The sequence below is a fragment of the Bos javanicus genome, chromosome 10 (genome assembly GCF_032452875.1).
Source record: "Bos javanicus breed banteng chromosome 10, ARS-OSU_banteng_1.0, whole genome shotgun sequence".
Classification (NCBI taxonomy): Eukaryota; Metazoa; Chordata; class Mammalia; order Artiodactyla; family Bovidae; genus Bos; species Bos javanicus.
Genome location: NC_083877.1, coordinates 84,394,076 through 84,421,539, shown reverse-complemented (window position 1 = coordinate 84,421,539; position 27,464 = coordinate 84,394,076). Strand labels below are relative to the sequence as shown.

Below are 27,464 nucleotides of genomic sequence, written 5' to 3'. Positions count from 1 at the left end.
ACTTTTGTTTGTCTGGAAAGCTTTTGGTTTTTCCATCAAATCTAAAAGAGAGTCTTGCTGGGTAGAGTATTCTTGGTTTTAAGTTCTTCCCCTTCATCACTTTAAATATATCATGCCTTTCCCTTCTGGCTTGTAGAGTTTCTGCTGAGAAATCAACTGATAGCCTGATGGGAGTTCCCTTGTATGTTATTTGTCATTTTTTCCTTGTTGCTTATAATATTTTATCTCTGTCTTTAATTTTTGTCAGTTTGATTATTACGTGTCTCAGTGTGTTCCTTCTTGGGTTTATCCTGCCTGGGACTCTCTGTGCTTCCTGGACTTGGTTGACTATTTACTTTCCCATGTTAAGGAAGTTCTCAGCTGTTATCTCTCAAGTATTTTCTCAGGTCCTTTCTCACTCTCTTCTCCTTCCAGGACCCCTATACTGCAAATGGTGTATTTAATGTTGTCCCAGAGTTCTCTTAGGCTGTCCTTTTTTCTTTTCATTCTTTTTTCTGTATTCTGATCTGTGGCAGTGATTTCCACCATTCTGTCTTCCAGGCTATTTATCTATTCTTCTGCCTCAGTTATTCTGCTATTGATTCCTTCTAGTATATTATTCTTCTCTGTCTGTTTGTTCTTTAGTTCTTGTAGGTCTTTGATAAACATTTCTTGCCTCTTCTCAATCTTTACCTCCATTCTTTTCCCAAGATTCTGGATCATCTTCACTATCATTATTCTGAATTCTTTTTCTGGAAGGTTGCCTGTCTCCATTTAGTTTTTTTTCTGAGGTTTTATCACGTCCCTTCATTTGGGACATAACTTTCTGCTTTTTCATCACGATTAACTTTCTGAAATAGGATTTTTGCATTAGCCAATGTGAGACTGTTCTTCTTCTGTCTGCCTTCTGATGGCTGAGGCTAAGAGGCTTGTGTAAGCTTCTTGATGGGAGGGACAGGCTATGGGAAAAACTGGGTCTTGTTTGGTGGGCAGGGCCTTGTTCAGTAAGGCTTTAATCCTGCCTGGGACTCTCTGTGCTTCCTGGACTTGGTTGACTGTCCAACCATCTGCTGTTGGCTGGGATTTCACTCCCTCCCTGGTAGTTGTTTGGCCTGAGGGGACCCAGCCCTGGGGTCTAAGGGCTCTATGTTAGGGTTAATGGTGAACTCCAGGAGGGTTTATGCCAAGGGGGAACTTCCAGTGCCCCTGCCCCTGTGGTGAGCCCCTGCCAACCCACACCTCCACAGGTGATCCTCCAGAACTAGCAGCTAGTTTTGAATCCATCTCCTGTGGGGTCACTGCTCCTCTCCTTTGGGTCTTGGTGCGTGCTAAATTTTGTTTGTGCCCTCCAAAACTGGAGTCTCTGTTTCTCCCAGTCCTCTGGAAGTCCTTTAATCAAATCCCGCAGGCCCTCAAGGCCAGATTCCCTGGGAATTCCTTGTCCGTTTGTCAGATCCCCAGACTGGGAAGCCTAATGTGGGGGTCAGAATCTTCACAGCAGTGTGGGAACTTCTTTTGTAATACTGTTGTCCAGGCTGTGGGTCACCCACCTGGTGGATATGGGATTTGATTTTACTGTGAATGTGCCCCTCCTACCATCCCGCTTTGGCTTCTTCTTTCTTTGGATGTGGATTATCTTTTTTTTTGGTGGGTTCCAGTGTCCTCCTGTCGATGGTTGTTCAACAGCGAGGTGCAGTCTTGGTGCTCTCGCATGATGAGATTCCTCTGCCTTTTCTAAACCCAGCTTGTACATCTGGAATTTCTCAGTTCATGTACTGCTGAAGGCTGTCTTGAAGGATTTTGAGCATAACCTTGCTAGCATGTGAAATGAGCACAGTTGTAGGGTAGTTTCAGTATTGTTTGGCATTGCCCTTCTTTGGAACTGGAATGAAAACTGACTTGAGTTTTCCAAATTTGCTGACATACTGAGTGCAGCACTTCAACAGCATCATCTTTTAGGATATTAAATATCAACTGGAATTCCATCACCTCCGCTAGCTTTGTTTGTAATAATCCTTCCTAAGGCCCACTTCAGGTCACACTCCAGGACATCAGCTCTAGGTTAGTGACCACACCATTGTGGCTAAATTCTTAGAATGATACCTAGCATAAAGTCAGTTCTTTATATATGGCAACTATTGTATTTTCAATGAGTCCTAGAGTTTCCTGTTGTTTTCTGTATTTAGGTAGTATGGATAGATAAATAGATGTATGAGCTTGTGTGTGCTAAGTCACTCCAGTTGTGTCCGACTCTCTGTGGCCCTGTGGACTGCAGCCTGCCAAGCTGCTCTATCCATGGGATTCTCCATGCAAGAATACTGGAGTGGGTTGCCGTGCCTCGCTCAAATAGATGTCTACATGCGCGCGCGTGTGTGTGTGTGTGTGTGTGTGTATTTATATACATGTGCACTATATATATATCCACACTATTTCGATAGATGTCTATTTATAGTGTGCATATATGTATTGTGTGTGTGTGTGTGTGTATTTGTGTATCTATATAGTTATCCCAAAACACTTGTCAGTCATTATTTGAAATTTTAGCAAATGTGTCTGGGGGTTATGGCATATATGGAGGCTTTGAGGTGGGACATTATGTTGTTGTTGTTGTTTTCATTTTTTCTTTACTATTATTAGTATTACTGTTTTTTTTTTTTTTTTTACAAACCCTTGTGTCGAGGTGGGTGGAACATTTAAATTGAATTTCAATCTATGTCCTGGAAACCTTGAATTGGAAAATTTTCAGGAGAAATTGGAATTTTTTTTCAATATTGTAAAGTGCTGAGGTGCTGTATTCTTTGTGGTATTCCAGTAATTGATAATTCTTTTAAGCTCTATTGCATGTACTTTACATTAGCTACTACTAAAAAAAAAATCAGTGCAGTTTGTGTGGATATCATAGGAAATTATGGACATTGTAATGGAGTGGATTTTAAGTCAGGAAAATGGAGTGTTGAAAGTATACATGAGGGGCTCCCTGGTGTCTCAGTGGTGAGGAGTCCACTTGCCAATGCAGGAGACAGGGTTTGTGGGAAGGTCTCTCATGCTGTGGAGCAGCTGAGCCCACGTGCCACAACTGGTGAGCCTGTTCTCTAGAGCCCTGGAGCCGCAACTGGTGAGCCTGTGTGCCACAGCTGCTTGAAGCTGTGTGTCCTGGATCCCATGCTCTGCAACAAGGGCAGCCACCACAGTGAGAAGTCCTCGCGCTGCACCTACAGAGGAGCCCCCGACTTGCCGCCACTAGAGAAAAGCCTGCACAGCGACGAAGACCCAGCACAGCCCAAAATTCGTTAAATAAGTAAATATTCTTAAAAAGTGTACATGAGTGGGGAAGAAGGGTGGTTTTGAGGTAGAGGTTTTGGCTTCAACAACCACAGTTATGCTGAGGTAAAAATCTTCTTTGGGAAAGAGGCACAAAAAAGAGGGATAATCTTTAAGGACAGTATTGCTGTTTCGGGCTTCCCTGGTGGCTCAGACAGTAATGAGGGAAACCTACGTTCAATCCCTGGGTTGGAAGATCCCCTGGAGGAGGGCATGGCAACCCACTCCAGTCTTCTTGCTTGGAGAATTCCATGGACGGAGGAGCCTGGCGGGCTACAGTCCATGGGGTCGCAAAGAGCCAGACATGACTGAGCGACTAAGCACACAGCATTGCTATTTTGCTAAAATACAACATGCGTCACAACGGGAAAACACCCTGTAACACTCTTAAGAGATATGATATAGGTCACAAAGCATTTTATTTAATTTTAATATTGACAGCAATGCTATGAGACAGATATCATTGTTTTCTTTAAAAGTAATTTGAAAAGAATAATCTCAACAGGTGAAAGTCAAAGAGCAAGTAAACTGACAGAGACAGGACTTTAAATCCTCTGATTTCAAATACTGTGATCTTTCCCTCACTCTATCTGCTTTACAAAGGCCCAATAAAGGGCAATACAGATCAAAGGAAATTTGTCAGTCAGTACAACAAAAATGTCAACGGCAAAGGCTCAATATAAAGCTTCTACCTACTTTGATAGATGACAAACAGTTGTACTTATACTACATATATCAGTTATTTCTCAATAATTTTAAAATGTTAAAAGTCTCATCTCACATTGAAAAAAGAAGAAAAATAATAAAAAAGTAAAATTTTAGCAATTATCATGATAAATAGTGTCTAATTATTTCCTCACATCGGAAAGATTCTGGATCAGAATACTAATGAAACCTCTACTTAAATTAAGAATCCCGCCACAGTTCAGTTCAGTTGCTCAGTCGTATCTGACTCTTTGAGACCCCATGAACCGCAGCACGCCAGGCCTCCCTGTCCATCACCAACTCCTGGAGTTCACCCAAACTCATGTCCATCGAGTTGGTGATGGCTTCCAGCCGTCTCATCCTCTGGCGTCCCCTTCTCCTCCTGCCCCCAATCCTTCCCAGCATCAGCGTCTTTTCCAATGAAGTCAACTCTTCTCATGAGGTGGCCAAAGTATTGGAGTTTCAGCTTCAACATGAGTCCTTCCAATGAACATCCAGGACTGATCTTCTGACAATTAAAGAGTTAACAAAGTATTTTTAAAAAATCCTTTCAGTTTGGGGAGAAATGCATAACCATTAAGATCTTATCAACTTAAGTAAAGTAGCACAAATGTAGTCATTAGATGGATGGATCAGTACTCTCTCAACATCTAAAGTTCACCTGAAAATGACTACCTGATGGGATGACATATTGAATTAGTTCTTATTATTCATGACTGGTAGATTAACTTTAAAATTCTAAATGGCCTTATGCCATGCTTCTTACTTGGTAATACACTTTCATGGTTCCAAACACCTAGACACACACCGCAGTTTACAATATAAGATAAAAATAAAAGCAAAGGCATACTCAGGGCTTGAGGTAAGAGCAAAAAGGAAGTAGTGTGTCTATAATATTATTTCAGTCAAAGAAATAAAGTAAGATCATTTATTACCAAGCGCAATCTCTCTAAACAGCAGAATAATTGATTCAGGATTCCCTTAAAAACAGTAATAGATGGTAAGCTATCAGACTCATTCCTCCGCTAATTCAAAGCCAACACCCAAGAATAGTTGACATTTCTATTTTAAAAGAAAAAAATTTTAATTTACGCTTCTGAATTAATGGGTAAACTTTAACAGACTAGAGTGAAGTCTTTAGGGGTCACAATATACAAGCATATGAAAACTAAAATACAAACTGGAAGTTTGTCTAATACTTTATCCCTCTTTTTTGTGCCTCTTTCCCAAAGAAGATTTTTACCTCAGAATAACTGTGGTTGTTGAAGCCAAAACCTCTACCTCAAAACCACCCTTCTTCCCCACTCATGTACACTTTTTAAGAATATTTACTTATTTAACGAATAAGTTAAATAAAGTTTAATCAACCCCTGCCCACCTTCACCCACTATTTAGTTCAGTTCAGTCGCTCAGTTGTGTCTGACTCTTTGCCACCCCATGAACCTCAGCACGCCGGGCCTCCCTGTCCATCACTGACTCCTGGAGTTCACTCAAACTCATGTCCATTGAGTCGGTGATGCCATCCAACCATCTCATCCTCTGTCATCCCCTTCTCCTCTTGCCCTCAATCTTTCCCAGTATCAAAGTCTTTTCCAGTGAGTCAGCTCTTCGCATGAGGTGGCCAAAGTACTGGAGTTTCAGCTTCAACATCAGTCCTTCCAATGAATACCCAGGGCTGATCTCCTTTAGGATGGACTGGTTGGATCTCCTTGCAGTCCAAGGGACTCTCAAGAGTCTTCTCCAATACCACAGTTCAAAAGCATCAATTCTTCGGCGCTCAGCTTTCTTCACAGTCCAACTCTCACATCCATACATGACCACTGGAAAAACCATAGCCTTGACTAGATGGACCTTTGTTGGCAAAGTAATGTCTCTGCTTTTTAATATCCTGTCTAGGTTGGTCATAACTTTCCTTCCAAGGAGTAAACGTCTTTTAATTTCATGGCTGCAGTCACCATCTGCAGTGATTTTGGAGCCCCCCAAAATAAAGTCTGACACTGTTTCCACTGTTTCCCCATCTATTTGCCGTGAAATGATCCACCCACTATTACACAGACAGAAAAATGAGAATCAGTATTCACCCATATTACATGTGATGCATTCCTGTTTTTCTCTTTTTTTCTCTTTATGTTCTGACTGTGCCCTAGATGACTTCACAGTTTAGGGTCTTTGACTTGGTTTCCTTTGGAGAACAGGTGTGTTGATCTGGCTTTTCTGTACTGATAGAGTGTTTCAGGGATAGCATTTCATGAGGTGAGAGTGCAGCTGGCTAAGCAGGAGGACTGTTCCACACCTGGAAACATCTGGCTCTTGGGCTCTATAAAGTTTCAGCTAGCACTAAATTTGGATTTAGCCCTTAAGTACCTGCTACTCCTTGATGAAATGAATTCCTTAGGTATGCCTTAACTAAATATTTTGAGTTATTCCAGTGTTAGACCATTCTCTGAGGATGCAAGGAGCTGGGTTGCTTTTGGCTTTCTATTCTTGATATTTACTGTGATGTCAGACTTGGCTCCCCCTATTGCTTATCTTAACCATAAACTGTATATTCTTTAAGGCTCAGATCTTAGTAGTTGATTCTTCAGTTTTCTGGTGGCTTGCTAGTGCATATTCAGATACTTCATGTATTTCCTCTTTCTTGAAGTCTTCATTCTGTTTGCAGACTAAATAGCTAGCATTTTTTTTCACTGAAGAGGAAAAGAGTTAATTTACATGGGAATTTATTTGACTTTAATCTTAAGTAATTATAAAGTTAAACAGAGAACTACATGTTTTAACTCTGATTTAGTGTTTATAGTTATTTAGAATTATTAGAATTGTAACTTACAGAGCTATGCTTTGAATCTCAGAGGGAGAATATTTGTACTTGGTACTGTTCTTGATGACTCTTAACAGGAGTAACCAAGGTACTGTTGTGTGTACATATATAGTTTTAGCTAGCACTAAAACTGTGTGTATATATAGTTTTAAATCTTGTTTTTATGACTGTAGGACTCAAAAATAATAAATAGGCATTGTATTCATTCCAGTCTAGAGGTTGTGTATGGTTTGCATTATTGTTTTTTGTAGCAAAATATACGTAACATAAAATTTACTTTTTCAACCATTTTAAAATATACAGTTCAGTGGCATTCAGTATATTCACATGATTGTGCAACTATCCCCACCATCCGTCTCCAGAACTTGAACTTTCCAAAATGAAGCTGTGTACCTATTCAGGGTTAACTTTCTTTGCTGCTCTCCCCTCAGCCCATAGCAACCTCCATTCTGCTCTCTGTCTCTAGGAATATGACTACTCTGAGTATCTACTGGCCACCTGGATTGTTTCCATTTTTTGGCTGTTGTGATTAACGCTACTATGAACATTGGTGTACAGATATCTGTGTGAGTCCTGCTTTCAGTTCTTTTAGGTATACGCTCAGTAATGGAATTGCTGGATCGCATGGTAATTCTGTGTTTAATTTTTTGGGGGGAATGAACATACATTTTACTGGTTTTCTTTTGCATCTGTATTATAGATATATTTTTAATAAATAATTACAGGTCTGTTTCTATAATTTTCCAGTGGCTGCATAGGGTTCCAGACTATGGCTATGTCTTGGTTTATTTGTCGATGTTTCTATCATTAACAATTCTTGCTATAATAAACACTATTCTGGTTCATTTATTCATCAGATATTTAGTGAACACCTGCATATGCTCGGCATGTGTAATGACTTTTGTACAGACATATTTGCACACATCCATTTACTTAGGATCAAGTTTTTAGAAATGAGACTGTTGGGTCAAAGGATGGGCATATTTTAAAATATTATTTTCCTGAAAGTTTTTATAAACTATTTAAAAATATAGTCCCAAATAATGAATAGGAATGTCAGATTCCCCATGCTTTATGAAATACTGGGTATTATTTATCTTTTTAGTATTTGTTAATCTGAGATGATAGTAATTTGCATCTCTTTGGTCACTACTAGTGAAGTAGAATATCTTGTGCTTACAGTTTTGTTTCTTCTTTTGTCAGTTGTGTATTCATGTATTTCTGCTCCTAGCTTTTTCTTATTAACTTGTTAACTTATTAACTTTTTCTTATTAACTTGTATACTGCTGCTACTGCTGCTAAGTCACTTCAGTCGTGTCCAACTTTGTGTGACCCCATAGATGGCAGCCCACCAAGCTCCCCCATCCCTGGGACTCTCCAGGCAAGAACACTAGAGTGGGTTGCCATTTCCTTCTCCAATGCAGGAAAGTGAAAGTGAAGTTGCTCAGTCGTATCTGACTCATAGCGACCCTATGGACTGCAGCCTACCAGGCTCCTCCGTCCATGGGATTTTCCAGGCAGGAGTACTGGAGTGGGGTGCCATATATATATTGTTTTATATTATAGGTATTTCCCCCAATTTTTTTTTCTTCATAATCTCTTTTGCAGTGTAGCTGCTTTACTTTTTATAGTAAGTTTTATTAGTCCTTTACAATTTCTGTTTGGTTTCTTTTTTCTGGTGGTCGTGGCCCACCCTGATTTAACAGTCTGTGTGTGTGTATGGGTGTGTGTGTGTGTATGTTTGTATGTTTGTAAGGGAGTGATTTATAGAAAAACTTTCTTAAAATAGAAATCTTTGCATGAAGTGATCTGTTTTGAATTAATCTGACATTGAAAGTAGTTTGGGAAAATGAAATGTAAAAGGCAGGTGATGAATCAAAAGTTTAACTTTTTTTTTTTTTTAATGAAAATCTTCATAAAGATTGATGAAAACATTTCCAAACCAATACTTACTTGCCATAGAAAACAAGTACATATTGAACCTAATTTACTTTTTATTGATCTCTTAAGGATTCAGGGGATATTTACTTGTTAATTTAGATATGTAGGCTATAGTAGATTGGAGAAATGGTACATTAACTTCAGGAGATATTCCACAGATTTTTACTTGTTCTCAAAATTTCTTTCATTATGTGTCATTAGAGGTTGCTGAAGAGGATGCTGCTTCGGTTGGTATTTTTCTTTGTCTTTGTAACTGCTTTTGCCTATATCTCATTCCTTGAAACCTTTGATTACTTTAATCCTGATCTTTTCTGTATCTTGTTGCTATATCTGGTTCCTGATTGTTTTTAATCTTTTCAATACCTTTATTCTTTTGTTTCTATTCTTGATTTCAACTCGAGCTTTATAAGGATTGAAAGAACTTAGTCATACCATGTAGTCTTTAATTTTTATATACAGATTCTTTCCAGCATTGTGTACATTTGAAGCTCCAAGTGCACAACTCTTCTGGACATTTGAGTTTGCTGACTACCTGGATGTTAGTGGAGGATGTATATGTAGAGCAAGTGTTACAGTCATTTGACCTATAATATAATAATGAAGAGTGAAATATAATAATGGAGAGTGGAAAAGCTGGCTTAAAACTCAGCATTCACAAAACTAAGATCATGCATCTTGTCCCATCACTTCATGGCAAATGGAAGGGGAAAAAGTAGAATCAGTGACAGATTTTTCTCTTCTTGGGCTCCAAAATCACTGTGGATGGTGACTGCAGCCATGAAATAGAAGATACTTGCTTCTCGGAGGAAAAACAGTGCCAAACCTGGACAGCATAGTAAAAAGCAAAGACATCACTTTGCTGACAAAGGTCTGTATAGTCAAAGCTATGGCTTTTCCAGTAGTCATGTATGGATATGAGAGTTGGACCATAAAAAAGCCTGAGTGCTGAAGAATTGATGCTTCAAATTGGTGCTAAAGAAGACTCTTGAGAGTCCCTTGGACTTCAAGGAGATCAAACCAGTCAGTCCTAAAGGAAATCAACCCTAAATATTCATTGGAAGGACTTAGGCTAAAGCTGAAGCTCTAATACTTTGACCACCTGATGGGAAGAGCCAACTCGTTGGAAAAGACCCTGATGCTGGGAAATATTGAAGGCAAAAGGAGAAAAGGGCAGCAGAGGATGAGATAGTTAGATAGCATCACCAACTCAATGGACATGAATTTGAGCAAGCTCCAAGTTATAGTGGAGGACAGGGATGTCTAGCTTGCTGCAGTCCATGAGGTCACAAAGAGTTGGATACAACTTAGCCACTGAACAACAACAAATAATAATGAAATAAAATCATACATATAATGATTTGATGAAAATGTTGAGCCTTATGAACTTAATCATGAATCTGTCTTGTGACCTTGATCAAATCCTTTAAAGTGGTATAGTTTTCATTTTGCAAATTTGGATGGTTTCTTATTTTAGCTTTCTTTGCCTTAGAGTTTTGCTTGCATAGCAAATGCAAGAGCCAAAGAGTTAAGAGTTCGAGGACTTTAGGGAACATCTGCTGTCTAATTTGTTCTCTCTACAAATATTTACCTGGCACTGTCTTGGTTTTGAGGATACAGTGAAGTCCCTGTCTTCATGGAGTTTACAATCTTTTATGAAACGAAGGTTATACAGAACTCTGTGATCTTATTTAAAGAGTCCTCATTTCATTTTAGTGGGTTTTAACATGCTTAAAAGAAAAAGGATTTGGTCCCTTATATGCCAGATAGGAAATGAGGAACTTGTAAAGCAGGAGGAAGAAATCCTAAAAGAGTGAACAAGGACAGTGCCTCTCACATTTTTCTGTGTGTATGAATCACATGAGGATCTTGTTAAATTGCAGATTCTGAACCAATAGGTCCAACGACTTGGGATTTTGCATTTCTAACAAACTTCTGGATGCTGCTCCTGGTACCACTCTATGAACCACAGTTTGAGTAGCAAGGAATTAGTATTTCATTAAGAGAAAAGAAGAATAACCTGTTAACCTTTTTGAGAGGAGGGATTTGGGGCCATGCAGCATAGGCTTGGAGTTGTGAGCAACACATCACTCAGAACTTGACCTTGGTGAAATGGAATTATAAGAGCTATTAATTTCATATATAAAGAGGGGGTATTGAGGAGGTAGTCAACATCTGTTTTTTTTGGATGGCATCTAGAACTAAGGCTGGATGGTCTTAAAGGGTCTGAAACCTTTGAAAAGATATTAGGAGGTGAAAGACATGAGGATCTTCAGGTATGATAAAAATAACTAGTCAGGTAATTTATGAGTGAAGTATTGACTAGGAGGACTTAGTTTGTAATTGGGAAGATTTTCTCTCCTCTTTTACTTATTCTAACTGGCATAGTGATTCTAGTTTTTAAAAAAAGGTAAATGCTGGTTCTTGTTTTTTAGTATGTATATGTATTTTTTCCTATAGGCACCTTCTGTGTGGAAAGTATGTCAAATTTCTTTGTTACAGGTCTGAATAAAACTTAAGTGTGCTTGAGTTGCCCTTTTCTGATCTGTTCCTCTAGTATCAGCTACTTGGAACATAAATAACCTAGGAGTTCATTTATCTTCATAGAATTAGCAGAAGACTCTTAATCTTGGAGGTGGTGTAAAATGCTCAGTGGATATCAAACATTTACCCATAGGAAAAAATTTGGCAAGCCAGATCTTTGAACCAGCAGCCTTATATTTAGTTCTGTGAATTCACAATGCTAGTGTTTCCAATTATGTTTTTTACATTTTCCCCCATTCTTGTACTGTTTTAGAAGGAATATATATTCATATATACTCTTTAATAAACACCTAATTTGTTACAGACTGAAGATGTTGGGAAATTACTGCTAACACCCATAATTTATTATGGCTTCTGTCATTGTAATATTGATTTCCTTTGAAAATAGGTATATATGGCAAGGAGACTTAGTTATTGTTTGTTATATAGGCAGAAAGATGTGAAATGTAATCATGGATTCAGGTCAGTTCATTTCAGTCGCTCAGTCATGTCCGACTCTTTGCGACCCCATGAACTGCAGCATACCAGGCCTCCCTGTCCATCACCAACTCCCGGAGTTCACTCAGACTCATGTCCATCGAGTCAGTGATGCCATCCAGCCATCTCATCCTCTGTCGTCCCCTTCTCCTCCTGCCCCCAATCCCTCCCAGCATCAGAGTCTTTTCCAATGAGTCAACTCTTTGCATGAGGTGGCCAAAGTATTAGAGTTTCAGCTTTAGCATCATTCCTTCCAAAGAAATCCCAGGGCTGATCTCCTTCAGAATGGACTGGTTGGGTCTCCATGCAGTCCAAGGGACTCTCAAGAGTCGTCTCCAACACCACAGTTCAAAAGCATCAATTCTTCGGCACTCAGCTTCATAGTCCAACTCTCACATCCATACATGACCACAGAAAAACCATAGCCTTGACTAGACGGACCTTTGTTGGCAAAGTAATGTCTCTGCTTTTGAATATGCTATCTAGGTTGGTCATAACTTTCCTTCCAAGGAGTAAGCGTCTTTTAATTTTATGGCTGCAGTCACCATCTGTAGTGATTTTGGAGCCCAGAAAAATAAAAAGTCTGACACTGTTTCCACTGTTTTCCCATCTATTTCCCATGAAGTGGCTGAGATAAATCTCCATGTTCCTTTAATTGTATTAGTTCATTATGATCAAATGAACTACATGTAAAGTGTTTTTAGTAGTTACGTACCCAGTCAATTTCTGGCATATTTAAAAAGCATTTGCTGCACCTATTGTTATTTTGGTATTTAGTTCTTTTTTAACATAATTGTTAAAACTGAAAGTAAAACATCAAAAGCATTATAGTCTGTTCTAGAATCAGGCTAAGGAAAAAATGAAGTAAAACACATTGTATGCTAAAAATATATTATGCAACTTACATCTGAAATTGTTTTGTTAGAGCATGTATTGAAAATGAATTTCAACTCTCCTTATTCTGTAGGTTTTTTATAATGTGATTATCTGAAAGTGGATGTCCATATAAAGTAAGTTTCCAATGTCTTCCAATTTTTAACTCAATTTAACTTTAGAACCATACTCTGCTGCTGCTGCTGCTGCTAAGTCGCTTCAGTCGTGTCCGACTCTGTGCAGCCCCATAGACAGCAGCCCACCAGACTCCTCTGTCCCTGGGATTCTCCAGGCAAGAACACTGGAGTGGGTTGCCATTTCCTTCTCCAGTGCATGAAAGTGAAAAGTGAAAGTAAAGTTGCTCAGTCATGTCCGACTCTTCATGACCCCATGGTCTGCAGCCTACCAGGCTCCTCCGTCCATGGGATTTTCCAGGCAAGAGTACTGAAGTGGGTTGCCATTGCCTTCTCTGTTAGAACCATATAAGTCTTTCCTATATATTCTGAAAACTCAATGTAGTAATACCTGGAAATGTAATTGAAATATAAAATAAATGAAAAAATAATGTAAATGTAAAGTAAATGAGAAAGAAATTACAGATAAGCTTAACATTGAAATAATTTAAAAGGAAAAAAGGACATGTCTTGTTAATTTACATTACTGCACTGGTGTATGGGGCTTTTGAGGTCAGGGACTGTGTTATATGTATTTGTGTTTAGCACACATACTAAAGGACTCTTTGTTTAGTGTTTTTTTTTGTTTTGTTTGTGTTTTTAAGAGTCATTAGAGCAAATGTTCCTAGTTCTGCTAAAAATCTGTTTTGTTTTTTCTTTAGTTGAAGAAAAATATGAAAGAGTAGTCTGGGGTCATGCAGCCTATTTTTTTTTTTAATATCAATCCTGCTTAGTAGTTTTGTGATGTTGAAAGTAACTTCTCTATACCTTAGTTTTTCTAGTTATAAAATTATAATATTAATAGTCCATTTCATAAGCATTGTTATCAGGATTAAGTGAGATAATTCATGGAAAATATTTTGAAGAGTTTTTGGTAAATAAGTACTTTCAAGAATATTTAAAAAAAAAAATTAATTGCTGCTAGTCTTTTTATTCAGGAACACCACTCTTGGGATTGTCGATGGTGAATTTATTTTGCTTTTCAAAACAGGCATACGTATCCAGGTTCCAATATCATAGGTTTGGGTGATTAATATACACACTTAAAATTATTTTTGAATAAAAAATCTTAAGAATTTTTACTTTCAAGGTACTATAACTTTAATTCCTATGGGGAAAAAAGAGAGAATTCATGCATTTAATAAGTCATTTTTTCTTTATAAACTATTTGATACCTGTTCTTTACAAGGCATTGTACCATGTGCTAGAAATGTAAAATGGAGCAAACTTGGTATGTCCTTCTGTTGTCTAGAGGCTGGTAGAGAAAGGTACCACTGAGCATAAATCGGTGTTGAAATAATTCCTTTTGTGCCAGATCATTTTATTAAGCCAAACTTTTGGGTGGATTGACTCTTTGCCTTTAATATCATTTGTCATAGGTGCAAAACCTCTATTTGAAGACTTAACTCATTAAATTGTATCTGAAGTTTATGTGTTGATTTCCCTGTTACATTGGGAGATTTTTTTAGGGCAGAGATTAGTCTGAAATATTTCTAGGGCTCCTCAGCCACTGGTAGAGTACTCGTCATATATTAGGTATATAATATTAGTTGAGTAATGAATGAATATTTAGAATGTTAGAAGTAAAAGGAATTTGATTCATGTAAATAATATTAGACACTAGAATTTCTAAAAATTTTAGATCATTTACATAGGCTTATAACTTTTGATTTTGACTCTAGGGTATTTAAAACACAACTAGTACTGTCTATCACATCATCTTATAAAAGAAGCCATTTTAACACCAAAATAGTAGGAAGGACGGTTTCATAGTAGCACAGTTTGGTAACTTTAAACTCATATTTTGGTCGTGGCTGGCACCTATTCAAGAAATGCAATCCTCTCCTTTTAGAGGTGATGTATCTTAGAGAAGTATCTTAAGTTCTTACAGCAAGGCAGAATGATCACTGAACTTAAAATCCAGGTCTTCTGACTCTCAGCCCCAAATTTTGATCCTGTCCCCTCAATCTTTCAATTCAGTTCAGTTCAGTCACTCAGTCATGTCCGATTCTTTGCAACCCCATGGACTGCAGCATGCCAGGCTTCCCTGTCCATCACCAACTCCCGGAGCTTGCTCAAACTCATGTCCATCAAGTCATTGATGCCGTTGAACCATCTCAACCTCTGATGCCATCGAACCATTTCATCCTCTGTCACCTCCTTCTCCTCCTGCCTTCAATCTTTCCCAGGATCAGGGTCTTTTCCAGTGAGTCAGTTCTTTGCATCAGGTGGCCAAAGTATTGGCCAGAGTATTGGATCTTCAGCTTCTGTATCAGTCCTTCCAGTGGATATTCAGGACTGGCACAGACAATTTGTGCCTTCACTAAAATCTTGTAATTGTTAAGAAGCAGAGCTGGATTAAATCTGTATTACCCAAATCCATTTTAGTGAAACCTGTGGATTCACTTCTGTGTAATCTTAACCTCCTCTAACAGCCCCTGTTCAGTTGTAGAGATGGAATTATAAGTGATTTTAAAAAGACATCTATATTTAGCATTTTCTTTGTTTGAAAATTTCAGAATTGGGGCTTAAGCAGCTTCTTTCAAGGAAGAAGGCCAGTGCAGCTGCTGTTATAACCCAAGATCTTGATCCACATCCATAGATTGGAATACTGGTGGGCCAGCAATCCTCAGACACCTCACTCAGGACAGGTAAGTGAAAGAGAGAATCAGGATAAGAAAAGTAGGATGAATGCTAATAGTCTTCCTTCCTATTTCTTATTAGATGCAAGCAGCTGACTGCCTTTAAGAATTTAACCCTTTAAGCTGGTTAAAAACAAAGCATTTGAAATCTTATTTGGTTGGGGCAAAGGATTTTCAAGCTTGTAAAATATGTGTCAAATGTTACCTGTGGTGAAATTTAGGATAATTAAAGTTTTTTTTCTTTCTTGTTTTGTACATTTTCCAGATTGTATTTATGAACTTGTATTATTTATTTATTGTTGTGTAACAAACCACTCAAAACTTAGTGGTTTTAGACCTATCAGTCATTTATTTTGCTTGTGTATCTGTAATTTGGGTAAGGCTTACTTGGTGGGGACAGCTTGTCTGTTAACAAGTGGAATGAGGTGGGGCTGCTGGAGGAAAGCAGGTAGCTCATTCTCCTGAGCTGTAATCATTTGAAGGCTTGCTCACTCTTGTGTCTGGTGGTTAATGCAGGCTGTTGGTAGGGGCCTGGGCTGTAGGCCAGAACACCTATGTATGACCTCTGTTTTTCACTTTTTGGTTTCCTTACAGCATGTTGGCTGGGTTCCAAGAGAGAGCATCCCAAAAGAGCAAGGTGAAGTTGTATGGCATATTTGACTTAGTTTTTGGAAGTCACATACTGTTATTTTGCTCTCTTCTATTGGTTGAGATAGTCATGAAGGTCTCCCCAGGTTCAGAGGAGTATAGAACCCTACCACTTGAAGGGAAGAGTATCAGCATAAGATTATAAGAGCATATGGCATGGAATCTGCCATTGTAGCCATTTTTGAACTATGTGATTTGCCACGATTTGCATTACTTTTAAGATAAAGAATATAAACATGGGTGTAATCAATGAAAAAGATGAATATTTGGATGAATGTGCATCCAAAAAAAAGATGAATATTCCTGGAGAAGGAAATGGCAATCCACTCCAGTACTATTGCCTGGAAAATCCTATGGACAGAGGAGCTTGGTAGGCTATAGTCCATGGGGTCACAAAGAGTCGGACATGACTGAGCGACTTTTTTTTTTTTTTATGGTGTATGAGTCCAATAAGAATTTTGTGTGCTCTCATTTACTGAGATATACTGAAAATAAGATGCCTAAACAGGAAGAAGTAAAATCAATTTTGAGTTTTATTGCATATCAACAAAGCATGTTGCTATAATCAAAAGTAGAGACAAAACTTTATAAACAAGATGAAAAATAAGATTTGTAGTTAGGTTTTTTTGTTTCTAGAAAATGCTAGTTGTTTTTGTTCAAAGTCTACTTGGGTTTTTTTTTTTCTTGTTTATTTTAATAATTTGAGAATTATTTGGGAAACTGGTTTCTAATATAGTAGATGTGAAATGTTTAACAAAAGTATTTAAATTTTGTGGTAGGGAAGTGACTGTCATAGCATAGAATTGACCATATTAATCTTTTTTCTTTTTTTGGTTGCATGTAGTACTTTCGCCTAGAAAATCCCATGGACGGAGGAGCCTGGTAGGCTGCAGTCCATGGGGTCGCTAGAGTCGGACACGACTGAGCGACTTCACTTTCACTTTCATGCATTGGAGAAGGAAATGGCAACCCACTCCAGTGTTCTTGCCTGGAGAATCCCAGGGAAGGGGAAGCCTGGTGGGCTGCCGTCTGTGGGGTCGCACAGAGTCGGACATGACTGAAGCGACTTAGTAGTAGTAGCATATGGGATCTTGGTTCCTTGACCAAAGCTTGAACCCTTGCCCTTTTCATTGAAAATATGGAGACTTAACCACTGGACTGCCACAGAAGTGGCATCATTCTTTAAGTGTACAGTTCAGTGGTACTAAATATTTTCACACTATTTTGCCACCAATCTCCTAAATCTTGCAGAACTCTAAATCTTGCAAAATTGAAATTCTACCCAATAAACACCTCCCTATTCCCCTCTCCCTTTAGCCCCTGGCAACCTACATTCTATATTCTGTGTATAAATTTGATCACTCTAGGTACCTCATGTAAATGGAATTGTATACTCTTTATCTTATTGTGACTGGCTTATTTCACTTAGCATGGTGTCCTTGAGGATCGTACACGCTGTAGCATGTATCAGTTTCTTTCATTTTAAGGCTGAATAACATTCCATTGTTTGTGTATAGTACATTTTATTTATCCATTCATCCTTTGTTGGACCCTTGGATTGCTTCCACCTTTAGGCTATTGTAAATAATGCTGTTATGAGTATTGGTATACAAATATCTCTTTGAGGCCATGCTTTCAGTTCTTTTGTGTGTATACCCAAAAGTGGAATTGTGTTACTTTGTTTAAATTTTGAGGAGCTGCCATACTACTTCCATAGCTGCTGCACCATTTTACATTTTCACAATGTAAAACAATAGAGAAAGGTTCCAGTTTCTCCACATCCTCACCAACTCTTGTTTGTTTTTCAGTAATGGTCTTTCTAATGGGTCTGAGATGGTATCTCATCATGGCTTTGATTTGTATTTTTCTAATGATTAGTGATATTGAGCCATCTGAGCATCTTTTCACATGCTTGTTGACTTTTACACAAATACAGTTTCTTTGGAGAATATCTGTTCAAGTCCTTCACCTTTTTTCTAATCAAATTGTTTGTTTTTTTGTTGTTGTTGAATTGTTGAAGCTCTAGATGTTAACTGCTTATCACATAAAAAGATTTGCGTTCTCACTATCACTGTCTTATATTTAGGTCTCAGTGGTGTCTTTCAACTATCAGATAGGCCCCCAACCAGCCTTTTTTCTTCCAACTTTCTTTTCTAGTCTGTTAGGAAGTTACTTTGCATAGATACCTGCATTACTTTTTACATTACAGTAGATGCTTACCTCATTTTACTGTGCTCTGCAGATACTACATTTTTTACAAATTTAAAGTTTGTGGCAACCCTGCATGGAACAAGTCTGTTTATGCCATTTTTCCAACAGCATTTGCTTACCTCATGTCTCTGTGTCACATTTTGGTAATTCTCACACTATTTTAGACATTTTCATTTTCATTATATTTGTTATGGTGTTCTGTGATCAGTGATCTTTGGTGTTATTGTTGCAAAAGATTATGACTCTGAAGGCTCAGATGGTGATTAATATTATTCTTAAATTAAGGTATGTACATTGTTTTCTTAGACATAATGCTCTAAATATTTAGACTATAGTGTAAGCATGACTTTGCCCCAGTTTTATTGAGACATCATTTAAGTGCTGTACTGTGCTTAGCATGTCTGACTCTTTGCAACCCCATGGACTGTAGCCTACTAGGCTCCTCTGTCCATGGGGATCTTCCAGGCAAGAATACTGGAGTGGGTTGCCATGCACTCCTCCAGGGGATCTTCCCAGCCTAGGTATGGAACTCGGGTCTCCTGCCTTGCAGAATTCTTTACCATCTGAGCCACCAGGAAGTACAGCAGTGTACAAGTTTAAGGTGTACAGCATAATGATTTGACTCATATACATCACAAAGTGATTATCACAGTAAATTTGTTGTTGTTCAGTCACTGAGTCATATCCGCCTCTTTTCCATCCCATGAATTGCAGCACACCAGGCTTCCCTGCCCTTCACTATCTCCTAGAGCTGCTCAAACTCATTTCCATTGAGTCAGTGATGCCATCTGACCATTTCATCCTCTGTCGCCCCTTTCTCCTCTCAGTGGACAGTGGCTCAGATGGTAAAGCGTCTTCCTACAATGTGGGAGACCCGGGTTCAATCCCTGGGTCGGGAAGATCTCCTGGAGAAGGAAATGGCAACCCACTCCAGTATTCTTGCCTGGAAAATCCCATGGACAGAGGAAACTGGTAGGCTACAGTCCATGGGGTCGCAAAGAGTTGGACACGACTGAGCGACTTCACTTTCTTTCTTTGTCCTCTCAGTGAAACTTATCTGTCATCTCATAGTATAACAAAAGGAAAAACTCCAGTCCTCCAGGCTCCTCTGTCCATGGGGATTCTCCAGGCAAGAATACTGGAGTGGGTTGCTATGCCCTCCTCCAGGGGATCTTCCCAGCCCAGGGATCGAACCCAGGCCTCCTGCATTACAGGTGGATTCTTTACCAACTGAACCTCCAGGGAAGCTCATAGTAAAAAGAAAAAAATTTTTCCTTGTGACAAGAACTCTTAGGATTTACCCTCTTAACTTTCATTTATGACATACAGCCGTATTCATTATATTTATCATGTTGTACATTATATCCCTCGTACATAGTTATAACTGAAGTTTGTACCTTTTGATTGCCTTCATGTAATTCTTCCCTTCTCCACTCTCCTCCCTCTGGTAAACACAAATTTGATCTTTTTTTCTATAAGTTTTGTTTTTGATGTGTAGTTGACATACAGTCTCCAAAATTCAGTTTTAGAATATCTTCATTTCCATTCCCCCCGCCAAATTCCTTGTACATGTTTGCAGTGAATTCTTGTACCAAAAGAATGTCCAGCCTCAGGTAGTCAGTAATCTACTTTGTATTTTAAAAATTTGCTTTTTCTGGAGATTTCACGTAGTTGGAATCATACAATATGTGATCTCGTTTCTGGCCTTTTTCACTTAGCTTAATTTTTTTTTAAACTTTTTTTTTAATGTGGACCATTTTTAAAGTCTTTATTGAATTTGTTACAGTATTATTTCTGTTGTTGATGTTCTGGTTTTTTGGCTGTGGTGAGGCATATGGAATTTAGCTCCTTGATCAGGGATCGAGCTCATACCCCTGCGTTGGAAGATGAAGTCTTAACCACTGGACTGCCAGGAATGTCCCTAGCTTAATGTTTTTGAGGTTCATATTGTAGCATGTATCAGGCAGCATTGTTCCTTTTTATTATTGAATAGTATTCCATTGTATGGCGATACCACATTAAAAAAATTCACTAATTGTTTGATAGACCTTTGGATTGTTTCTCCTTTTTGACTGTTATTATATTTGTGTTATTATATTTATCATCTCATGCTTTAAACCTTTTTTACTTATGTGATTAATATGTGACTATAGTATTATCCAGATATAGTATAAATGCACACACATTGAAGGATACGCTAAAAATATTTTAGTAATGGGGTACAGGATCAAAAAAATTTGGAGGTCACTGTTCTAGTCCAGAACAGTCAGAAAACAGAAGGTAACCAGAATTATCCTAAGTCACAGGTCTGATTTACCACTCATAATTATACCCTACTGCTTGTGAAATAAATTTCTAAATGTGGTATTTAAGGAGCCCTACCTTATGGGCCTAAACTCTTAACTGTTTTCTAGCTACCACTTCAGTTTTACAGCACACTACTTCCTTTTAGATTATTTTCACCAAATTCCTTGAAGTTCCTTCAATACATTCTGCCTTTGAGCTTTTCCCAGCTATTCCCTTTGCCTAGAATGCTGTTTCCTGCCCACCTTAGCCTCTTGGGAGTACTATGATACATTATTTAAATTCCAGATAAATTGCCTCTTTGAATTGCTCCATGGCTCACCCAAGCCAGTTTAGCCACTTCATCTTCTGTGATACCTCTGTATGTAGTATCTACCTTTATTATAGCAACTCTCAAACTAAATTGCAATTATGTATTAGTATATCTGCATCCTTCACTGGACTGCTGTGTCCTTGAGGACAAGGAATAGGCCTGTTCATCCAATATGTGTTGAATAAATGAATGAGTAGTAGCCTCATGGGGGAGTCCCTTGCATGATCCTGAAAGTACCTTGTTAAATTCTATGCTAGGGTACCTCACTTGCCTCATCCTAGTTTAGACGCTATGGTGGTGGTTTAGTCACAAAGTTGTGTCTGACTTTTGTGACCCCATGGACTATAGCCCGCCCGCCAGGCTCCTCTTTTCATGGGATTTCCCAGGCAAGAAAACTAGAGTAGGTTGTCATTTCCTTCTCCAGGGGATCTCTTCCTGACCCAGGGATCAAACCCAGGTCTCCTGCATTGCAGGCAGATTCTTTACCATCTGAGCCACCAGGGAAGACCTGTTAAGTAGGTTAGGTTAAATTTTTTCTTTTTAAAAATGTGTATTTGGGTACTCTCCCACGCCCTTAATACGATTGTCCTAAATCCAGAGACTATCAAGATTTGGATAATTACTTGTTAGATGCAGAATTTTTTTTCTGTTTTTGGTGGCCCCCTGAGGCTTGTGGAATCTTAGTTCCCTGACCAGGGGTTGAACCTATGGCATGCTGTGTTAGTGCCAAGTCCTAACCACTGGACTGCCAGGGAATTCCCAGAATTTTCTAATTTTATCATTTTTGGAATCATTTAGAAATCTAGCTTCCCTCCGTATTTTCTAAATTAAGCCTTGTGTTTTTTAAAAAAAAAAAAGTAACGCCACACCATCTATCTAGTGGAGATGCAGAGTTTCGCATTTTCAAAAGGGTCATTAATTTAGTTGGAAAGGATAGTAGCAGTTGTTAATGGAAAGGTTTCAGGACAATCTAGGTGATATGTTGAGATTTCTGCTATAAGTAGTGTTTATTTCTTCAAAAGGCCTTCAGATAGTTTGATCTTAAGCACAGAGAAAGAAGGCTCTTGATACTGAATCATTTTAGGAATTAAAGATTTTCATTAGTAAGCAGAGTGAATGATATCAGAATTCCTATGTAGAGCAGGACAACTGTGGTTTGGAGAAGCTGAAAAAGAACTTTTCTCAGTGGTTGTGCCAGTGGTGAAATGATAACAATACCAACTGCTGTTTATATTTATTTGTGTACCGGATGCTATGTTAAGCCATGTATATTTTCTCCTTTAATCTGGATGAGGTAGATGGTTTTACAGTTGAGGAGACTGAAGCCTAGACTGATAAAATTACTTTGAAAGCCAGAAGGAGAATTTAAATCCAGGATTAATTCCAAAGAGTGGATGCTCTTTCCATAGCACATAGTACTGATTTCGGTGTCTTTTACTATCTTATTTTTTAGGCCAAAGGATAGATGTTAAATTGGATACCGGGAAGGTAGAATGGAAAGTTGATTTTATAATCACCTTCTATTCTTGTTTTATAGTATGGCATTGTTGTATATAGATAAGAAATTTGAGGGCCAGCCCACTCCAGTATTCTTGCCTGGAGAATCCCATGGATGGAGGAGCCTGGTGGGCAAAGAGTCGGACCAGACTGAGCGACTTCACTTGCACTTTGGGCTTCCCTTGTAGCTCAGTTGGTAAAGAATCTGCCTGCAGTGCAGGAGACCCGGGTTCGATTCCTGGGTTGGGAAGACTCCCTGGAGAAGGAAATGGCGACCCACTCCAGTATCCTTGCCTGGAAAATTTCATGGACTGAGGAGCCTGGTGGCCTGCAGTCCATGGGGTTGCAAAGAGTCGTGCACAACTGAGCTACTAATACTTACTTACAGTAACTGATAGCATTACAGCTGTTTGTTTGAAGTTGAATGTGGTTATTACAATTTCAAGGTAATCCCATTTTAAAGGATCAGTTTTAATTGTTTTATCCTTACAAGTTATAACTAAATTCCCTTGTGTTCTATTTGCCTGACTTTGGGAGAACTGAATTTTAATATTATTTCTTTTAAAAGAAACTTTTATAAGAGAAGGATTAAGGAAATGTCTCTTTCCATGTTACATGTTTCTTCATTTTTTAAAAACTATAGTGTGGTTGATTTACAATACTGTGTTAGTATAGGCAAAGGATTCAGTTATATACATATATATGTATTTTTTTTTCAAATTATCTTCCATTATAGGTTATTGCAAGATATTGAATATAGTTTCCTGTGCTAGACAGTAAATGCTTATTTCTTCATTCTTTTGTATGCAAAAAATTATTTGTCATTCTGTAGATTTTGATTCATAAACTAAACTAAAATACAGAAGCTGAAAGTTTTGATGTAGCTCAAAGTTCTCTCATACATTTTGTTTGAAAGAGCTTTTAATAATTGAAGTTCAATTCAACATATTTGTACTAATCAGTTCATTGAAGATGTCGAGGTAGGTAAGAAATGGGAGCCAGAATTTCATGGTCTTAAAGGATTTTAAATCTATTAGAAGAAATCTATTAGGAGAGATGGAACTTGTAAATAACCATAAAAAAGAAATTATGTGTCTTACATAGTTGCTAAATTTCAGTGTGCAACTTACAGTACTTCTTGAGTTTATAGGTGAGAAATATTCTTACTTGCTTTCTTACTTGCTTCATGGATATGGCATTTGATCTGTGCCCTGAAGATTGAGTAGTATTTTACCTAAGTTGGAGTCTGAAAAAAGGTCAGTTTACATTGAGAAGTTACTTAAGGACGAGGAAGAAGAGTGGAGTTGCCCCCCTGGTTCATTAAGTGAGGTGTATGGTTTCTGAATCTTTTCATTTCTGTTTGATTTTTTTTTTTTTTTTTAGACTGGACATATTTCAGTAGTTTTATTTTTTGGAAAACATTAAATTGGGAGAGAAAGAAAAAGTATATTTTAATTCAAAGGACATTGAAATCTTATTCACAACTTTTGGTTACTTTATTTTTCAGTTCTAAAATTTCTATTTGCTCTTCTTTGTCTTCTTTTGCTGGTGATTTCTAACTTAACACTTATTTCAAGAGTGTTTGATATTTATTTGAGCATTTTTACAATAACTGCTTTAAAGTCTTTATGGGATAATTCCAATATCTAAGTTCATCTCTTCATCAATGTTGTATTTTCCCATGTGAGCTGAGATTTTTGTGGTTCTCAGGCTGAGTAATTTTGGTTTGTATCCTGGACATTCAATCTGAGTGTTATAATGAGATTCTATGTTTTGTTTACTTTCTGTGGAGAATGTTGATGTTTTTGTTTTAGCTTTCTGTGGGTTGTGATTCCAATGTCAGTTCAGTCTTCACAGCTCTGTCAGTGCTTTTCAGATCTGTCCCATGTGCATTCCTCTCACCGGTCAGTCAGGGATTTGGTTGGAGGTCTGCTCATTTTCTCTGTTTTCAAAGGTTATATTATGTTAATTGGCATCAGATTCATACCTTCACAGGTTGAGAGGGACCTCAGAGCTCATAAACAACTTTGTGGAGATATTTTCTTGAGAGCAGGGAGAGCAAAGGAAAAAATAATGGAGTTTGGCCTGCCCACTTGGAAGCAGGGTTCTGCTGAACAGAGAGGAATAGTCCCCTCAAGAGTTTTTGCTCCTGGAGGCTTCCTTTCCTAATTGATTTTTCTACTGTTGCTTTGCATCCACCACAGAAGGCCTAGGGACTGCGACATGAAAGTATGGAGAGAAAGGAGAATGAAAAAATACCCTAGTGATTTCCCTGCTTTCTTTGCACTTGAGGAGTTCCCTTTAGAGGAGCCATGGGCTACAAAGTTGGACACGACTGAATGACTGAACACTCCTATTTTCTGTCCTTGAGCCAGAGCTAGAGGGTTTCTCCGGTATCTCTCTGCCTCCACCATTGAGTTCACTTCTGGGTTTTGGGCTGTGCTGAGTTCAGGCTGGGGGTACTAGAGGAGGAAAAATGCTAAACTTACAGCAAGTGCGTTGATAAAAAAAAGTTCTGTTGCTTTTCAAAGATCTACCTGTAATGTTTACATTTCAGAGTCTTCACATAGCTGTTCATGTGTTCTAGCCAGGTTTTATAGTGTTTATTACTAAACTGTTGGAAATTCTTCCAACATTTTTGTTTTACCATTTTGTTTTGATGTAATTTTAAATTAATGGGAAGTTGTAAAAAGATGACAGGAAGGTTCTGTGCCCTTTACCCAGTGGTTACATCTTATATAGCTAAAACATAATATTCAAACAAGGAAATTAACATTAACACCTACTTTTTATCATGGAACTTTCAAATCCATAAGAATGTTGAAAGAATAGTACCGTTACCTAATACCATTATCATACCTAGGAATATTAACAGTGTGAGTTTTTTTGGATAGTAGTCTTAATGTTCCAGGTGTCTGTTTTGATGCTTGAAGGCTTAAGTTATTGTTCACAGAGATGACCTTCTGGATGAATACTCTTATTGATTAATTTGAGTGTCTGGGCTCTTCCAATGTGTGCAATTTAGAGCCTAGAGAGCTTCTTGATTCTATATTCTTATTCTGTCTCATGCTTCCCTCAGCTCAGACTTCTTGCAGTACTCTAAGCAGATACTCATTACAGTAGTCCTTATCAGAAGGTTAGAACTTTGTCAGGCTGATTTATTACTTACATAGAGTTTCTGATATGGTGAAATAAAAGGATTGTAAAAAGTGTAAGTAATTGAAAATCTGACTACAAGGCTTAAACAAAGAGAAGTTTGTTTTCCTTACATAAGCCTGGAAAGGCAGTTGCTCATGTTGCTTCAGTGACTCAACAGTGTTGGGGCCCATATCTTTGTACTTTGCTTTACCTTCATGGTCCTAAGATAACTGCCACAGTTCCCCCACCCACAGTTACAGAGGACAACAAAAGATCCAGGCCAAGAAAAAGCTTTCCTGGAAGTGACTTGCTCATAAGTGCTGCTAATGTTTCATGGGCCAAAATGGGTTTTATGGACACTTCTAATTGGCCTCTATAGTGAGAGGCAAGAAGGAAGGAAGGATTGGGAGTGGCTTTTTGGGTAGTCAATAAATAGTATCTGTCCCGGTTGTATGATAGCATTCATTTTACTTTAGAAATGCATTCATGTTGTTTCAGTATGATGTTCAACACATAGGTTTATAATTACATAATAGCTTTATAATTACATAATAACATCTTTCTGGGTACTGTGGAAAACATGGAAACAAAATGAATTTTAAATAGAGATTGTGAGATTTTGGTTATGAAAGGTGAAACTGGCTTGAATTCTGGGACTTGGTATAATGGTTTTGTGCTGGGAATTTCAGTTATTCTTTTTTGCTCAACATTATTTTAAGATTTAAACATAATGTGTAAATCTAGTTAATATCTACTGACTGTTGTATAATATTGCATTTTATGTGCATTTCTACATTTTATTTATTTATCTGATAACAGATTTCTAGGTGTGGCTTAAAAATTACTAACAGAATTGCTGTGAACTTCCTTATACATTATCCCCTGTTGACTTGTACAAAGGCTTCTCTGTAGTCTACACTGAAGAAAGGAATTCCTGATTTATGATCCATACCCATACTTAATTTCACTAAATACTGCCAGATTGTTTTCCAGAATGGTTGCCCAGTTTATGCTCCCACTGGCAGTGTATTGGGGTTCCCATTTCCTTAAATTCTTAACAGCATTTGGTTTTATCCATCTGTTTAGTCTCTTCAGTCTGATGGTAATAAAGTAATATTTTATTTTAATTTACATTTCTGTGATTGTGAGGTTGAGCATCTCTTTACTTAGACATCGTTTGTCTCCCTTGCATATTGACTAAAAAAGTTACCCAAATAATACTTGTTAGTTGTATTTATTTTTGAAACTACAAATAGGCAAATATAAAAAGGTTATTTCTAATACTCTAATACAGAGGTAATTGCTATTAATATGGCTATATCGTTCTGATCTTTAAATGATGCATAAACGTACAAATTCGTGTATACACAATTTCATAACTTAAATTTTCACTTGCCAATAATTTATGACCATTTTGTTTTTCTAAATCATCAACTCACCAGAACCAGTAATTAAAGAATTATGCAAGCCCATATTATTGGTAACTTGGTGTTAAATATGGTGGAAGTAGTTAAACTAAAGAAACTGGCAAATGCTACAAATCAGGGCTTCCCCTTCCCTGCTCATTTCCATCCAGAGCCATTTTATCAGCACGCTACTGCTTATATACATTATATCAGTATAGATATACTTCATTTTCAGTGGCTTCATAGAAGTCCATTTCTATGTATCAATGGTTCTCAGTATGGTTCTTGGACCAGCGGTATCAGTGTTAACTGGGAATTTGTTAGAAATGCAAATTCTTGGCCTCTAAGCAGGCTTACAAAATCAAAAACTCTTCTGTTGGGTCCCAGCTATGTCTTACAAGCTCTTTAGGTGATTCTGATGCACGCTAAAACTTGAGAGGCACTGTGTGTGCAGAGGTACTGTAAGTTACCTGATTG

The 27,464-nt window shown here is 37.9% G+C and overlaps 1 protein-coding gene across 13 annotated transcripts in view; it reads left to right on the top strand.

Annotated features, from left to right (window-relative positions):
- The window catches only part of NUMB (NUMB endocytic adaptor protein), a 159,104-nt gene that overhangs the window by 27,861 nt on the left and 103,779 nt on the right, over positions 1 to 27,464 (top strand). For 9 of the 13 annotated variants that reach the window (XM_061429366.1, XM_061429365.1, XM_061429371.1 and 6 more), the window contains exons 2-3: positions 15,348 to 15,479; positions 16,065 to 16,107. In XM_061429366.1, coding sequence (XP_061285350.1) covers positions 16,066 to 16,107 — 42 coding nt within the window. In that variant the 5' untranslated portion in view covers positions 15,348 to 15,479; position 16,065. Of the gene's footprint in view, positions 1 to 6,878; positions 7,390 to 12,618; positions 12,793 to 15,347; positions 15,480 to 16,064; positions 16,108 to 27,464 lie in introns of those variants that run through there. The other 4 variants (XM_061429368.1, XM_061429367.1, XM_061429363.1 and 1 more) reach the window with 3 other exon arrangements.